The sequence below is a fragment of the Micromys minutus genome, assembly GCF_963924665.1.
Source record: "Micromys minutus genome assembly, chromosome: 12".
Classification (NCBI taxonomy): Eukaryota; Metazoa; Chordata; class Mammalia; order Rodentia; family Muridae; genus Micromys; species Micromys minutus.
Genome location: NC_137981.1, coordinates 45796946 through 45813847, shown reverse-complemented (window position 1 = coordinate 45813847; position 16902 = coordinate 45796946). Strand labels below are relative to the sequence as shown.

Sequence of the window (16902 nt, the reverse complement as noted above, 5' to 3'; positions counted from 1 at the left end):
CACCATTCAGTGTAGAAACAGCCCAAGAACTAAAACTCAGTACTTCCAGTGCTTGGGCTTTTGTGGCAGAGACTAAACAAATCATGGAACTTATTCCCAGCAGGTCCAAAGCCCTTCCGGTACTGCTTAGGGGCTGTCCTTCAGGAGTCAGTGGGTGGTCTCACAGCCCACCTTGGGCATGGGGTTGGCAGTGCTCTGTGGCAGCTAGTAACTGGACAGCAACAATGTGCCGCCGCTGGCGTTCACACAAACAAGCACTGTGCTGTGCTGCGTGTGTCCCTAATCTCTATTCTAATGCCTTCAACAGTCTACCGGTTAATTAGCAGTCTGCTGCCCACGACGAGCACAGGTTCTCTGCATCTGCAATGATCCTGCTGATGTACCGCCACTTTCTTCTCCGTGTAGGTTCTTCTGTGCCTGTGTGTTTGTGCACCAGGGATTTCATCATCTTCAGAAGCGTGCTCTGTGCATGTTCATGCTCTAATAAAAGGGAGTTCAGTGACTGCTGTATTTTGAAATAGATATAATATATGCATGTCCCTCCTCAATTCCAAATTCATTTGTCGTTTTTTTTTTTTTTTTTTTTTTTTTTTTGCATAAAGAACGGTGAGTTAGATTTATCAAGGGGCTACAATCCAAATTGCAGGGAGTCAGAGCATAAGACTGAAGGATACACATTTCTGCGGCTGCCAAATTCTTATCTTGAATCAATGTCTTGTAGTATTTGATTTTTCTCCCAGCAGCTCTGTGAATAGAGCCACAAGCTGCCGACCCCATCTGCCTGTTGGAGCACAATGCTTTCCTGTTTGGAGGTGTAAACGTTTTACTTTTTTTTTTTTTTTTTTTTTTTTTTTTTTTGGATGGGGGTTTTGTTCAGGGCACTAAGAAAAGCTCTCATGTTAAATTAAGTCAATTAATAAATGGAGACACATTAAGCAATCAATTTTGTCAGCCTATCTCCCCAGCATTATGTATGGTTGGCTGTAATCACAAGATAAATGCAATGTGCTGATCTATGGTAATGTTCAATAATACATTCTCCGCCAGGCTCAATTCATCAGGGAGTTTCAGTAGGGGAGGTATTTGTTATTGGCTGTCTCTGAACCTCAAGGATAACATTTCTGTCCTTTTGATTGGCTGCCTCGCTGCTGCAAGATTCTAACCGTCTTATTTTGATGATGAATATGAAGGCGCGCTAAGCCGGGTTGGAGCGGAGTGTCTCCGAGGCTGTACTCCATTCAGAGCCCAAGGACTTACAGCTTTCTCCGCTGCCTTCCTGTGCCAACAACCCCCCCAAAAGTTGTGATGCTTTTCTTTACACAGTGCTTTGGGGCTGTATTGGATCTCATTCACCTCCGGTTTCAGCACTACAAGGCCAAACGGGTTTTCTCCGCTGCGGGGCAACTTGTCTGTGTGGTTAACCCCACGCACAATCTAAAGGTGAGTCACTTCCTCTGTGCTTTCTGCGATCTCCATGGGGGCTCTAGCCTGTTCTCAGGAGACTTCTCTCTTGCAAATAGTTTGCTGGTGCTAGGACCCGAGGCTCAGGGGATCCTTGCCTCATTCTCGGCTCTCTGGGTAGCTTGGTGCTGTTACCGTGACTGTGTGGTGTTTTCTGGACTAGCAAGCAACAGAAGAGTAGGCATGCAGTGCCTTTCGCGGGGGTTTAGGGGAGCAGGGGGATGGGGTAGAAGGGAGGGTGAAGGGAGGAGTAGGGTAGAGGTGTTCTTACCCCCCTCCCAAGCATTTGTGGGCCACTGCCTAGGAGAAAAAGAAACCTGAAAAGTTACCCAAATTGCTGTCTGTTCCGCCGGTCCGTACACGGATTTGGCTATGCAGAAGTAGCTTCAGAACTGATCCAGGAGTTGGCAAGGAGCCGTTTCTGCAAGAGTTTGCCCTTGTCCTCAAACTGTGTCCTGTGTGTGTGTGTGTGTGTGTGTGAGAGAGAGAGAGAGAGAGAGAGAGAGAGAGAGAGAGAGAGAGAGAGAGAGAGAGAGAGAGAGAGAGAGAGAGAGAGAGAGAGAGAGAGAGAGAGAGAGAGAGAGAGAGAGAGAGTGTGTGTTGTTGCTGGGAGGAGTTTAGCTCCTTTTCCTCCTGGCCAACTAGCTGTGAGCCTCCGCTGAGGAGAGCAGCCAGAGGAGGGCTTCCCTTCAACACTGTAGTAATGGAAGCAGCTGGGAGCTGCGGCTGCCTGGAGCCCGCGGGCGGCTGAGCTGCTGAGCTGCTAGTGTGGCTGCCTCACCTGCTGGCTCGGTGCTGCTTTCTCCGCGTTCATCCCTTGATGTGATGTTCTAAGCCAAAATGCAGAGCTACAAGGACCTCTACCTGTCACGGTGCAGATGAGCAAATTAATGAAGAGACACTGCCCAGGGATGTGGGGAAGATGAGGAATGGGGAAAGAACTTGCTGGGGGCAGCACAGCTAAACTCCCCAACTAAAATGCAGGACTCATTAGATTCCGGCTTACCTACCTTCATTGTACTGGGGGACTGAGAGACTGGGGGGGGGGCTATGTCTGCAACTGAGTGTGGGACTGTCTCCTGGAGACCGGAGCTGTGATTCTGACTGTGGCCGGATGCTTGTAGTGGGTGCGATGTCGGTGTAGGATAAACTCTCATGATCAGATGGAAGGTCCTCAGCCCTCTTGCTGCAGACCTGTGTTTATAAACGCTCCCCACCTCCATTCCTGGAAGTCTTTAAACTGACAGCTGCCTGGCGTCTCTGAGGTCCTATTCCAGGGGCAATGCGATGGAGGGGTTGTGGACTATACCCAACTGGCTTTCTGTGGTACCCAGGCTGTGGCAAATCCGTGAATCTCACCAAGGCATTCATGTGTACGCTCCCTGTCTTAAGCTCATTCATCTCTCTTCTGTTTTTTTTTTTCTTTTCTTTTCTTTCTTTTTTTTAATTTTTAAGGCTTGGTTTTATACATGAGAATTCTCTTCCAGCCATCCTTGGTAGGGCAAGTCCATAGGAACCACATTAAAAATGCTCTTGAATTCCATTCTGCGGCCACTTTGGAAACCTTCCTCCAACCTCATTATTTTGTCAACTCGTATTAGTTACTTCCCTGTGGCAAGAAATATTGTTTACTCCTGTTTTGCATTTTAATACCTTTTAAAATTATGCGACATAGCAGCTCTAAAGTTTGAATTTACGTGCTTCACTGACTGTGCCCAAGGCAGGGTGGGGAGGGTACTCAGGTCTGGGCTGCAAGGGGGTCATCTGCGCGTGTTCTGTAGTGATGACTGCTTGTTGACCACAACAGTCTTGTTGACCCAGTGACTCAACCTTTCTCAGCCTTCCTTTCCTCATCTTGAAGATAAACCTAGAAATGTCTGTCCTGCGTTCTCCATAGCTTTCTGAAGCTGCCAAGAGATAGTAATGGGGGGGTGTGAATAAATGTGTTTGTAACAATCTCTCCTCTAAACACACACACATACATACACACACATACACACATACAAAATCACACACATACAGACACATGTACACACATACCTTGCATGTAATTTATAGAATTCTCAAACAGTGTGACTTAAAGCTTTAAGATAACTTATGCTCCTGTAATCAGGAACAGAAAAACATGCCATGTGCTTTTAAGGAGTGATTTTTCATGGCTTAGTATGTATATATACGTATGTGTGTGTGTGTGTGTGTGTGTGTGTGTGTGTGTGTGTTCATTTGGCTTTTTATTTCCCATTAAAACCCCCTTAGGAACTCAGCTCATTAGAGCCTCACTATAAGTAAGCATGGTGTATCGTGTGCCATAGTGTTACACACACAGGACATGGAGGGCCACTGCTGGCAGAGGGACCTGCCCAGCAGCCAAACAGCTCTGTGGGGTCTCCATCAGCTCAAGCTTCTCCAAGTGACAGAAAGTCAGCAGACCCACCTTTCAAACTGAAGCTAGCAGACAGCGTCAGACTTTTAAAATAAAAACACCATTGGCCTGCTGGTTAAACTTGAAAGTGCATACAAACTCGGAAGAGTTCTCTCCCTAAATGTTCACATCCATAAATAGACCACTCCAAAAAAAAAGAGTCTTTGCTATAATAATCTGTGATCTATTGGGGGAGGGGATTCCTTTTATGGAGAGAGAAAGAGAGGGAAAAAAGCTGTGGCAATGTTAACCCAGAATAGCTATTGATCTGTGGTGCTTCCCCACACTTTAAGACGGGCTGGGACAAAAAGGGTGACTGAGGCTATGGCGCACAGCCTTGCTTTCTTGGGCTGCCTGGAGCAACAAAGGCAGCTGTGAAGATTGCAAGGAAACAGTTCTGCTCTTTCCTGAGAATTCTAACAGCGTCTAAGGACAACGTGCAAGTGCTGGGTTGTCATTCACTGGCTGAGCAGAGAGCCCCGTCCACAGTCCACAGGTCACCTGCGTTAGCAGCCTCGATAACCCAGGAGTCCTTTGCAAATGGGGAAGCAGAGCCTTCCAGGGATTGCAGATACTGTGGCTAAAGCCGTCACACCCATAAATCCGTTCTAAAGGGTTCTACAGAATGCAGGGCCGCCCTGGAACACTGGGCTTCATATGCCTGCCTAGGATGGGTGAGCCAGACCCACTCCTCAGATTCCCCTGTGCCTGTTTTTATCTGCCTGCACTTGTAACAGTCTGGCTAGATCAGGATTCCAGACGGTGCCCCCTGCCCCACCTTGATTTACTTTCTACCCCATGACAAGTGCTCCTCAGCTTTCAGGCTAGTGATCTGCAGGTGCTCTCCCATCCCAGGCTGCCTCTGGATACACTTCCTGTATCTGCTGCCCCTTCCCACCAGAAGCAGCCCTGTCTTGTCTGCACACACATCCTTTGCAGGGTGTCAGAGCCAGTTCCTGCAGCCAGGGTTCTCCAGGGAAGGGTCTGTAGGCTCAACAGAGCTCCTCGGATCCCAGCCCGCAGCCCTTCCGGAGGCCACAGTGAGCTGAGGTGGCCGGGTGACTTCCTCCTCTTAACTACAGCTTTGATAAATGAGTTTGGAAAAGGAAAATGCTAGCAAAATGCTTTCTGGCAAACTTCTGAAAGGCCCTGTCTGATGCACCACCCAGTGTTCTCCTCTGCGTTGGGTCAAAGATTAGTACCCCACTTCCCTGTTTTCATTCAGCTAGATCCCTGCCCTTCTTTCTCATAACCCATTAATCTTAGATTTGCAAACAGAACACACACACACACACACACACACACACACACACACACACACACACACTGGTGGTTTTAATTTAAGTGCCGGGCACTATTCCTTGCAGCATCTCCGTGCCTTTCTTTCTGAGAGCGGCTTGTGTAGTTGAATGTGAGCACTATGCTGGTGCAGAAGGGGGTGTTGTAAGATGTGGGAACTGGAGGGGGGGCAGGAGATCAGGACGAGGGGATTAGCGGGAGAGAAAGATTAGAGGGGCCAGAGAAAAGAGGGGCGATGTGTGAGACTGGCAAAGTCCAAAGTGGCTTCTGCCTCTGCTGGGTGGGATGATCTCTGGAAATCCTGAACTGCCCTGGGGCTTTGCTTAACTTCCTGCCGGACAGAACACAGCAGGGCGTGCAAAGATGCAGCTTTTGGGTTGAGTGTTCAGCACAAATGCCCACTTTAAAGCGGTTTTGCAACAAGATTGTTGAAGAGCTGGTATGTGGGTTACCCAGTTCTTGCTCCCCCCCCCCCCCCCCCCGCACAGCCACATCAGAGGGCCCCAGTTCTCAGTCTTTGACATTTCCCCAGGTTCTCTTCCCGCCCAGTTTGGAGTGCTTTCACTGCTGTTAGGACCTGAGAAGTTGGGGGATGGGGGGCAGGGAGGGCAGGTTAAGGTCCACCCTCTCCTCCCGCTTTTAAACCAAAAGGTTCCTTAGCCTCTATCAGCTCCTTGGTTTCTGCAAATATTCTATGACACTACAGGTGCCAAACAGCCAGGCTGTTCTGGTTAATGGTGATGGCGAATGAGGCTCCTAAGCATGTAACACGAGGCCCCGGCCCAGGGCAGTGATTTAGTCAGCTGTGTGCTGGTGATTCTGTTGTAGAACAGGCCGGAGCTGGAAGCTGGGCAGAGGTGAGCAGATTCCCTCCATTCTGCATTTACCCAGCAGCCTCAAGCCATTTTGTGAAATTCCCCTAACTAGGCTCTCTCCCCCTACAAGGAGTGTCTGGGGAAGTGAGACAACTAATAGCTTAAACTCCCTCTGAAGCCCACAGCGAGGTCAGAGATATTTGAGCGCTTTTCCCAAGCTAAGACAGACTACTTTCTTAGCAATTAACATCGGAGAGAGGGTAGGGAACAACTGTCGGAGACGGTGTTTTGCACTTAAAAAGTCATCTTGCCCTAAGCAGTGCAGTGACCTGCTCAGAAATGCAATGTCATAGACAAGATGTCCACCGGGGGAGTGGAGACGCGCCTCCACATGGGTTCTGTAGCTCTAGGAAGTGACGGAGAGCATGTCAAAGCAGGGAAGCTACAGTTTGTATGCAGCCAAGGAAACTGGGACCACAGAGGGGGGCTTCCCGCGCTAGTTTGGCTAGTTTATTCTGGTTCCCTATGGCTGCCACAAGCCACAAATAGCAGGGCTGGGAAGGAAGCACCTTGTTTGAGCTGATCATGGCAACAGCAGCCAGAGCGGGCTGGGATCCAATGCTGTGATCCTTGAGCATATCTCTCCCAGTTCTGAACGGACACGCAAAGCTAATATCCATTTCTCGGGTCCAGGATGAGAATTCATCTTGTTACACAGTAAGCCTTGGTCAAATCATAGTGACGATCATCTCCAGCACTTTCCCAGCTCCTCCAGCACTGATTATGTTGGGGTTAGAGACCTCTGAATTTGAGTGATAGGTATCTTTGACCGTTGTGAACCCCATTTCTTTTCATTTGTAAAGTAAAGGTGGGAGGGGACAGTATGGGCCACCTCCCTCCCATTACCATTAGTGATGATGCCTGCTGTCACTGCCTTTGAGGAAATCAGAAATGCCTTTCTCACAAATTAATGCTATACCGTGGCTCATCCTAGGCTGGGCAGGGACACACATTCTGAAGCCTTTGGCACAATATAAACACAACCCAGTTCTTGTGCTTAACTTGGATGGGTGAGCAGACCCCTCAGATTCAATGTTAGAAATTATGGTAGTTTGAAAACAATGTCCCCCCCCCTTAGCCCAATTCTCAGGCATTTGAATACTTGGGTCTCAGTTGTTGGCTATCTGGGGAGAATTAGGAGGTGTGACCTAACTGGAGAAGGAATGTCACTGAGGTGGACTATGAGATTTCAAGACTTGAGTGCTCTCAAATAAACCTCTTCTATATTGCGTTGACCATGATGTTCTGTCACAGACAGGAAATTACAAAAGTAACGCTGAGGCAATTGAGGGACAGCGTTTCAAAGCATATTCTTCAAGGGAGGAGGGAGGATTATAATAATGTTCCAATTCAAGTCTAAACCACGAGGCTCAAAGATCAAGCATCTAGTCCAAGGTCACAACTGAGGGAGCGGCAGCAGGCACAGGTCTCACACACTTGTGCTCTTTGTTCAGACTCTGCCTGAGGCAGTGCCATGGGGGAATGGGCACTCTGGTCCAGGAAAGGACCCGTGTAATATGTGCCACCAACAGTGTTGAACATCACCTTAGAGGAGCTTTGCTCTCAGGATTTTGCCATCTGGGCCACCTTGGGGCATCAAAGAAGCAACCTTATAGGTTGTTTAGGTTCCTTATACCTAAAATGCTGATGCAGCTATATGACTCAGGCACACGTGAGGGTTCACGGGAAGTCACCAAAGCTAAGCAGCCACCCCTCCAGATGGTCAAATAGCGGGATAGATCAAATTCTGTTACCAAAGGCTATATTTTCACTTTGGCTATGAGCCCAAGATGAAACCACTATCAGAAACCAGCCCCATGTTTTTAGAAGAATGGTTTTTCTTTTGTTCTTCTCCTCCTCCTTCTTTTGTGGATAATTTAGAATTATGGTATAACTGGGAATGTCAGTAGTTATACTTTCAAGAGATATTGTATCTCTTCATATAATTCCCGAGTCCTTTGATGTAAATCATGATTCCATAATGAGGCATTGCTCCATGCTGCCGGACTATCTCCACTAGCCCATGGCATCAGAATTCCAGCAAGAAGAGAGTTATAAAATGTCCTCCCCCACACCCAAACTAAGCAGGAGATGGTACAATGTGTGTGTGGGGGGGGGGGGGTCATCAGAAGCCATATTAATAGACAAAAGACAAGGCTATCTTACCTAGAAGGTCCTATAGAGACAAAACCCAAGCCAGTACAACAAGGTAGATTTTACAATAGGCTGACAAGCTAGCCCGTCTACCTCCTGGCTGAGTACCCAGACATCATGAATCCTCAAAGTATACCCAAGGACTTGGCCAAGGTGTGCCAAAAAGTCCCAGGCAAGTAGCCACTCAGAAGCCCAGGTTCCTTTGCCATAAATTAGGTACTCCTTCCAGGCTGAGCCAGGCCACATATCCTGAAACTCTGACACAGTAGTTTTCCATTGTCTTGGATGTAGTCAGATTAATAAGTCATGATAATAATAGTCACAAATAACTACCATTTACTGAAGGCTGGCTATGTCCTAGAACTGTTAAGTATAGAACTGAGCATTAGCCGTCACTAGGAGGGGGTGTGTTATTAACATACTTCACCCTACATAATATTGAAGGAGAAAGAGGTTAAGGAGCTGGACTGGTATGGATGAGTTCTTGGTGAGTAAGCTCTCTCTTTCTCCGATTGATGTCCTGTGCCTTTTGAGATGTCTTGACATAGTGCCATGTCACAGCTCACAACCCAGGCAATTTGCTGATATTGGACACACTCTCTCTCACTGTAAAATAGAGAGCCGAGAGCTTGGTTCGTTCATTCTCATGTATATAAACATGGGCAATCCTGGGGGGCTTTTGCTGTATTTCTCAAGGTTGCGGGTGGGACTGGACACCTGCAGCCTGTATTAACTTTGCTCCCTTCCTTTGCTTGCAGCGAAACCACTCCCAAGTCAACTATTGCCTCAGATTCCTTATCTCGGGTACTGTTGTAGGGGAAGCCTGTGCATATAGATTTTTAGATTGTGGATTTTTAAAAAATAAACTACATTTATTGAGTACATACTAAGTACCAAGGACCATGCTACATGGTTTCCTGAAATTGCTTTGAGAAAAATAAATAGGGGAGGAGTGCTTATAACCCTTTAAAGACAACCAAAGGAGTTGTGTATATTTTGTTGATATTCTTTTTAAGAGAGCTCAGAAAATTGGTACCAGATTCCTGTCCTCTCACCAAACAGAAGAATCAGGTAGATATGTACATGTAAAATTACAAAAATGTGGATTCACAATGATGATTCTAGGTGATACAGGTAGGTCTGCAGTTTCCAAACTCAGAGGAAGGGGACTGTGTAGAGTCTTTGATACATGGAAGTGGATGTTAAAATTAGAGTGTATGTCCACGACACCTACATCTCAGCCTTCTCTGCATCAGATCACACCACAGATTATTTCTAAAGCAAGAGAGGATTGAAGTTGAAGGGAAAACTGTATCACCTGCTGTTCTGCTACTCTACGCAGAGACTCCGACTAATAATACACAGAGTCGGTTAGCCAATGGGAAAAGGATGGTCTAAACATGGTATCTCTCACAGGGTGAGCCCCATCTGAGACTTCATTGGAAAGAAAAAGAGCAAAGATTGCAGAGCTCACCTCTGTTCTCCCTAACAACAACCCCTCTTTTCGGAGACTGCTAGACAAGACCCTCACACAGGCAGGCGCAGAGCTGCCGAGTGCTGTAATCATCCAGACTCAAGCAAATTGCCGAGCCTTTCAGAAAACTTACATGGTATTGATTTTTGAGAGACTCTGTGGAAATTTCACAGTGAGATGATAGTGAGGAATGAGTGGAAGGGAGGAGAAGCCAAAGACCGGGCTTTGGGGCTGAGCGCCATTTAAGTCCTTTTCAACAGACAATTTTAAAATAACCACACGTTATGAACATCACTGCGTCTGGAAGTGACATTCAGCGTATCTTTTCAAAAGACCACTTGGAGACAAATACTTATTTTTCTCAAATACCAGTTAATTGCTAGGCTTGATGGCTCACACCTGTAATCGCAACACTTAGGAAGTCAAGGCAGGAGAATTACCGTGAGTTTAAGGTTAAAGTGGGCTAGGTAGTGGCTTTCAGGGCAGCCTGAGCTATAGAGAAAGATCCTAGCTCAAAAGACAAATATACACATATAAATAAAAATAAGGGAACCGGTGAATTTCTAATATGACATTTTAAATATCTATATTAGAGTCCCAATGAGTTGTAAGTTAGCAAAATTGTTCTTAGCATTAGTGATTGAAACATCACTGCCGAATAATGTGTATTTATATAAATGTTAGCCATCTCAGTTTTTAATACCAAAATAGTAAAGAAGGTCAAGAGCATCAATACAATTATTTTATAATTAGGAGACGGTTCTATATCACTTATGTCGCTGTGATAAAACACTTTGACAAAGACCAGCTTAAGCTCAAAAGAGCCTGCTTGGCCTATGGCTCCAGGTCCATCATCCTGGGGAGGTCAAGGCAGGAACTCAATTGGAGCAACTCATCACGTTTCATCCAAGGACAGAGAATGAACAAATGTAGACAAATACTCGCTCACTGGTTTGCTTGTTCTGAGCTCAGTCTCTCCATTTCTATGGGGCTCAAGAACACCCAGTCTAGGGAATGATCTTGCCCACAACACCAATGAATCTAAGACAACCCCTAGAAATACACCACTTGAAGACATTTCCTAATAGGACTCTCATCTCAGGTTATTCAAAGTTGTGTCAAGTTGACAAGAAAAGCTAACACCACAGATAAAATAAAGGCTGGGAGGATCTCTCCTTAGCATAGCTATTCCCAAACTTCAAAGTATTCCCCGTTTTCACTCTATCTAAAATGCATTTTCATTTAAGAATAGAATTGTGTTGAGGCAGGGTCTCTCTCATTGTTTCTACCTGTGTACTCCAGGCTAGCTATCAGGTGAGTTCTGGGTTATTCACATGTCTCTGTCTCACACATGGATTGCTGGGATTACAGATGTTCACCACTGTATTTGGCAATTTGGAGGTTCTGAGATTTGAACTAAGGTCTTCAATTTTGCCTGGAAAATGCCTTAACCCAATGAACCATCTCACCAGCCCAATAAGCATAGCAATTTAACCAGTGAATCAGAATTTGGAAGGTTAGTCACCTCTGTATAACCATCCTAATATCTGCAAGAAACAGGTTGATGGCAATGTTGAAACAATGGTAGGACTCAAATTCTGTTCCTCTCCTAAGCTGTTTGTTCATAGGAAGGTCCTTCCCTTGGTGATGTCTGCTTTCCAATGACAATTTGTGCTAAGAAGCCTGTGCTTTAACAACTTTACAACTTATAAACTTTCTAATAAAAAGCTTTATCAGATAGATGGGTTCCTTTCAGGGACTTCTGAGAATATTATTCACATTAACAAAAGCTTTCTGTTAGAAAAAAATGAAGGTTATGGCTGGTGGCAGTTCTCCACTGGAACCTCCTCTCATTGGGGTGTGTTTTACATATATATATGTGTGTTTTATATGTGTGTGTGTGTGTGTGTGTGTGTGTGTGTGTGTGTGTATGTGTCTCCATTGTGCCTTCCAGTTAATTATAAACTGGGAACCACAAAGGAGTCTTTACTTTTCTATATTTGCATAAGGAACACCCATGTAAGAGAGGCCCCTTACACAGAGACACAAATATTGTTTATGTTAATGTAGAAATAAACACACATTAATAATCTGATATATTGTACACTATCACACATCATGCAGCCTTTAGAAGATGCTACTTGTAGTTTGAATGAAAATGGCCTCCAGAGGCTCACGTGTTTGAATGCTTAGCCCCTAGCTGGTAGAACTATTTAGAAAAGATTAGGAGTTGTGACCTTGCTGGAGGAGGTGTGTCACTAGAGATGGGCTTTGAGGTTGTAAGAAGCCCAAGCCATCCTCATTTCCAGCATCTCTCTTTCTTGGCCTTCTGCTTACGAATCAGGATGTAAGCTCTCACATACTCCTCCAGGGCATGCCTGGCCCCTGCTGCTATGCTTCCTGCCATAATGGTCATGGACTCACCCTCTGAAACTGTAGGCCCACACACACAAAAAAAAAACAAAACAAACAAAAAAAACTGTTTCTTTTATAAGTTGCTTACGTTATGGTATCTTATTATAGAAATAGAAAAGTAACCAAGAAACTATCACTTGTGAATGTTGAAAATGAAGAGTATGGCATGTATAACTATGAAAAATGTTTGCAGTGTCTGAATGGATCCAGAGCTCAGAAGCAGTGATGCTCTTGATGGGGTACTGGCCTTAAGGTAACAGTCACTTGGGGATATTTTCAAAGTGCTGGTCACTTCCTCCCTCTACCAACATTCTGAGGCACTATATCAAAGATGGGGGCCACGTTACTGCTTTGAGATTCCTGGATGATCCTTAGGGATGTGGTAGAAATCCTATTCTACAGAAAACCCTGCGTTACATAATAACACCCAAGAATTACAGAAGAGGGCTGTGCATATAACTAGCCATTCTGGCTTATCCTTTTCTTTGGAAGTCTACCTCAAAGATGCCGCCTTCCCTGGTTCCTGGTCTGTCACATAACAGAGGTCTTTACATAAAAAAAAAAAAAAAAAAAAAAAAAAAAAAAAAAAAAAACCTCTCTCACAATCTTCTTCCAAGTCAAATAAAGAATCACCAAGGAAACATCTTTCCTTATTCAAATAATAACCTCAAGAAGAATTTCTGGGAATGAAAGTTTCAAATTATGAAAGGAAGTAAACCATATCCCTAAGGAAGCGACAAATTTTCAATGCAGAAATGTCTTTTAAAATTAACTCATTATCCCCAGATGTGTCTATTAGATTCTTTGAGTTTTGTTTGTTATATACATTATATATGCATATATCAGCTATATTACCATGTATCCCTAGCTGGGTTGAAACTCTCTGTGTAACCCAGACTTGCCTCAAACTTACAGCTATCCTCCTAACTCTGCCTCCCAAGTACTGAGATTACAGAACTGTGCCACCATGTCTGGTTTATTTCGTTATCTTGTTGAAGAATTAATAAAATTGGTTTCTTTGTATATTCCTCCTCACATCTCCCTAAGAACGCCTAGAGTAAAAAATGGAAACTAGGAAGATAATTTCCCTCCATGGAGTTGGGAAAAGTTGAGATAGGCATTGTTGTAGTAGGTCAAGGAACACAAGTCCAGACGGGTGCGCCTGTCTTCACATTGGACAAACTTCACACTGGACAGCCCAGAGGGCTCTAGAACCTGCTCTTCCTCCTGTCTGGAGATGGCGCAGGAGTCTGCATAGTCACCACTAATCCATCACAGAATCAAGATGGCCAAAGTGGCAACATACTCTGAGGTCTCGTGGGTGCATCCATGTGAACAGAATGTGGTGTGTTCAGAGTGGGCACCAGCAAGTATCTCAGACAACTGGCAACGTCCAGTGATAGAAAGCAAGGTCACAGTCAGAGATTAGCCACCAATGCTGGACTCTCCAAGGTCCAGTCCTGCCTCCTTTTTCAGCAAAGGCTTTCCTGATTACCCTGTCCCAGAGGAGAATCAGACGCTGCTTTGTCTTGGGTCCCAGGAGAGCCTTGAAGCTCAGTGCTCAGGCTTCACTCTGTGCTTTCATTGAGGTGGCTGTGTCCTTTTTAGATGATCAATCCCCCAAGGGCCCATAGCCCAAAGTTGTAGTGTAAACAAATTGACTAGGGCATGGTGGGTTCTTAGCAAATGAAATCAGTGTTAATAAACAGAAGCTACAAGAAGAAGGCAAGAGGTGGCAGGTATGAGCAGGTTATCAAGGGACTTGGGATGTGCCTCAGCCAGTACAGTACTTGTCTACTATGTGCACATCTCTGGGTTCCGTTCCCAGCAACACACACACACACACACACACACACACACACACACACAATGAGCATAGCCTTATATAGACCTGTAATCCCAGTATGTTAGAGGTGGAGACAGGAGAATTACAAACTCAAGGCCATCCTCAGATGACCCACCCTACCCTGTACCCCACCCCCACCCCCAAAAAGAGAAGGGCAAAAGTCACCTGAGCAGGTAATTAAGATAGCAGCAGCTCAAGGTAAGCTTGTCTCCCGGGGTATGCTGTGAAGCAGAAAGGTAGTAAGTGGTAGGTTCAAGGCCTGGGTGGATGAACTGAAAAGCCCCTTCTGGATGCTGATGTCAGCCTTCACAGTCACACGGAGCCGAGAAACCAGCAACGACCAGCACATGCAAAGTGCCAAGCACAGCAGGTTTGCTTCCAAAAGCCTGGAGTAATTGCTTCAGCCTCATTGCTAAGAAAACAAGCTGTTGAGTCCGGGATAATTCTAGTAAAACACTGACATCCTGGGATTAATTGTTTTGGGTAGTAATGACTGTTGCAACCCAAACTAAAGAGAAGAGAAAGGTTTCCAATTTGAATATCAAGAGGGAAATGGGCTTTGCCAGGCTGAATGGGATAGAACCGGAGAGGAGTTTCTGTGGGGGGTTGGGGGATATGGATGGTTGACCTGAACAGTGATTGGTCAAAAAAAAAAAAAAACTATGAGAAAGCATCCTCTCTGGTTTTGTTGGAGGACAAGTGAAAGCTCACGCAGCTGCTTCAGGACAACACTTGATTGATTCAGGCTTGGCTGAGTTCTTACCAGATGCCCTGGGCAGCTTTGAGCCAACAAGGCCAAGATAAGTCAGCTGCTTGCTGGGAGAGGAGCCCACTAGGGCCTGGAGTCAGACTCTCCCTGCTCTATTAAGCCCTGACCTTCACCAGACACAGTCCTGTCTGCAGAATCCAGCCGGATGGCAGCACTCACCTTGCCAACCCCTGTGGTGGATTGTGGGTAGCCAATAAAAGTGCCTGGCACATTGCTCAGCACCTCGGATCACTAGGCGGTGTGAAGAGGGTGATAAAGATTCATCCTTCATCCATTTCAGGTCCTCTAAATTATGTGCTCTGCTTTGTTCCAAAGGGAATTCTGACCAACCTGCTTGTGTTTCTGTAGCTTCTTCTAGAACTCTGGGCACCGGAAAGAATAATTGGAGTAGCAAGCAAAGATTCCAAATCAGAGAAACTTTCCCTGGGCTCAGGAGGTGGTTCAGTGGGTAAAGTGCTTGCTGGGCTTGCTCGAGGACCTGAGTTCAAGCACCAGTACTGTCATAAAACGTGCAGCAATGTGTACCTGTGAGTCCAGAATGGGGTGGGGGGGGGGAGAGGCAGGAACCAGAGAATCTCAGAGCTTGATGGTCTGTTAGCCTAGGAAATTACTGAGCAGTTTCAGTCAGAGAGAATCTGTCTCGGAGACAGACAGATGATACAGACAAACAGATGAGAGAGAGATGAGAGAGATGAGAGAAAGAGACAGACAGATGAACAGAGAGGGAGAGGGTCAGACACAGACAAAGAGGTGAAGAGAGAAAGAGAGAGGGGGAGTAGGGGGATGGGGAGGGGAGGAGGAGGAAGGAGCAGTGAGAGGGACAGAGAGGGATGGAGGAAGAGAGGAAGAGGGGAAGGAGGGGGGAGAGAGGGAGGAGAGAGGGAGAGAAATGGATGAAGAAAGAAAGAGAAAGACAGAGACAGATGTGGGATGGTTTGTTCACACCAGCTGGACCCCTGAGAGCCGCAGGAGGAACTTGGCCTGCGGTAAGGGAGCCTGAGTAGACTGAACTTAGGCTTTGCCTCACTCTGGGGACCTAAAAGTACTACAAATTACAGGATGGAAGAGAGGGGGAGCAAAGACAATGGAGCAGTTCATTTGTTCTACGTTACGTTGTTGCCTTGAGTATGTTTTTATTTAGTCTGTTGTGAGGAGTGGGGCTATAATGGGAAAGAGTTGAATGGTTGAAAGAGTCCCGAGTCTTCCGTTCGATACGACATGTTCTTGGAGGATCAATGTTTGAATGCTTGGTCCCCAGGGTAGCAAAGTTCAGATGTGGGGTCACTGAGCAGGCCTTGTCACTGAATTAATCTCTTGAGAAATGGGGCCTAGTTGAGAAAGTCAGTCACTGGGGACATGCTCTTGAAGATCCTCTTTTTTGTCTTTGGTCTATTTCCCTCCATTGCCTCTCCCCTCTTCCTATCCACCATGAGATAAATGGCCCTCTGCCACTGTGTGGTCCCCACCATGACCTTGCCACAGCCTAAGAGTAAACAGAGCCAGGCAACATGGACTGAAGCCTCTGGTCCCACGAGGCTGACCCAGTTTCTTACCCAGTGCCCCCTGGTTTTGATTCTTTCTATCACTGATGATAGGAATTCAGAGGGGGGTGTCTCTTGAATTCTTCCCACTGACCAGAGGAAACAGAGGGCTCAGCAGAGACTGCACATTTGGTGATCAGAGGTTCTGAGAGGATGTAGATCTGGCACACTGCGGGTACAGGAGAATAACAAGAGATGCCAAGAACCCAGAGAACTTGGAACTGTGACCTATTGTTGGAAGAAATGAAAATGACCCAGATGCTATAAAAAGTCATGTGGAGTTTCCTCCCCCCCCCCAAGAAAAAACAGAATTACCATATGACCTAGAATTCAGCTTCCAGCTACATACCTCCAAGAATTAAAAAACAGAAACTAAAATAGACACATATGCATGAATATCAATTCACAAAGACTAATATGGGTACATTAGCCATTCAATAGCCTACATTCCCTTCAACAGATCGACCAATCAATAAAATGTAGTAGTATATATAGTAGAATAGTATTTAGCCATAAAAAATGGACTTCTGATATATCCTATATCTGAAGATTTAAACCTTATGCTTTATAAAATACGCTAGATACAGAGAGACAAACAGTATCTATTTCCATTCATAAGATCTATATAAATAAGCAAATCTGTAGA

The 16902-nt window shown here is 45.7% G+C and overlaps 1 protein-coding gene across 1 annotated transcript in view; it reads left to right on the top strand.

Annotated features, from left to right (window-relative positions):
- Positions 1 to 1213: 1213 nt before the first annotated feature.
- SIAH3 (siah E3 ubiquitin protein ligase family member 3) overlaps positions 1214 to 16902 on the top strand; it is a gene marked incomplete at its 3' end in the record, with an annotated part of 58097 nt that continues 42408 nt past the window's right edge. Inside the window, exon 1 of the mRNA XM_080926192.1 lies at positions 1214 to 1440. Coding sequence (XP_080782318.1) covers positions 1306 to 1440 — 135 coding nt within the window. The 5' untranslated portion in view covers positions 1214 to 1305. The remainder of the gene's footprint in view (positions 1441 to 16902) is intronic.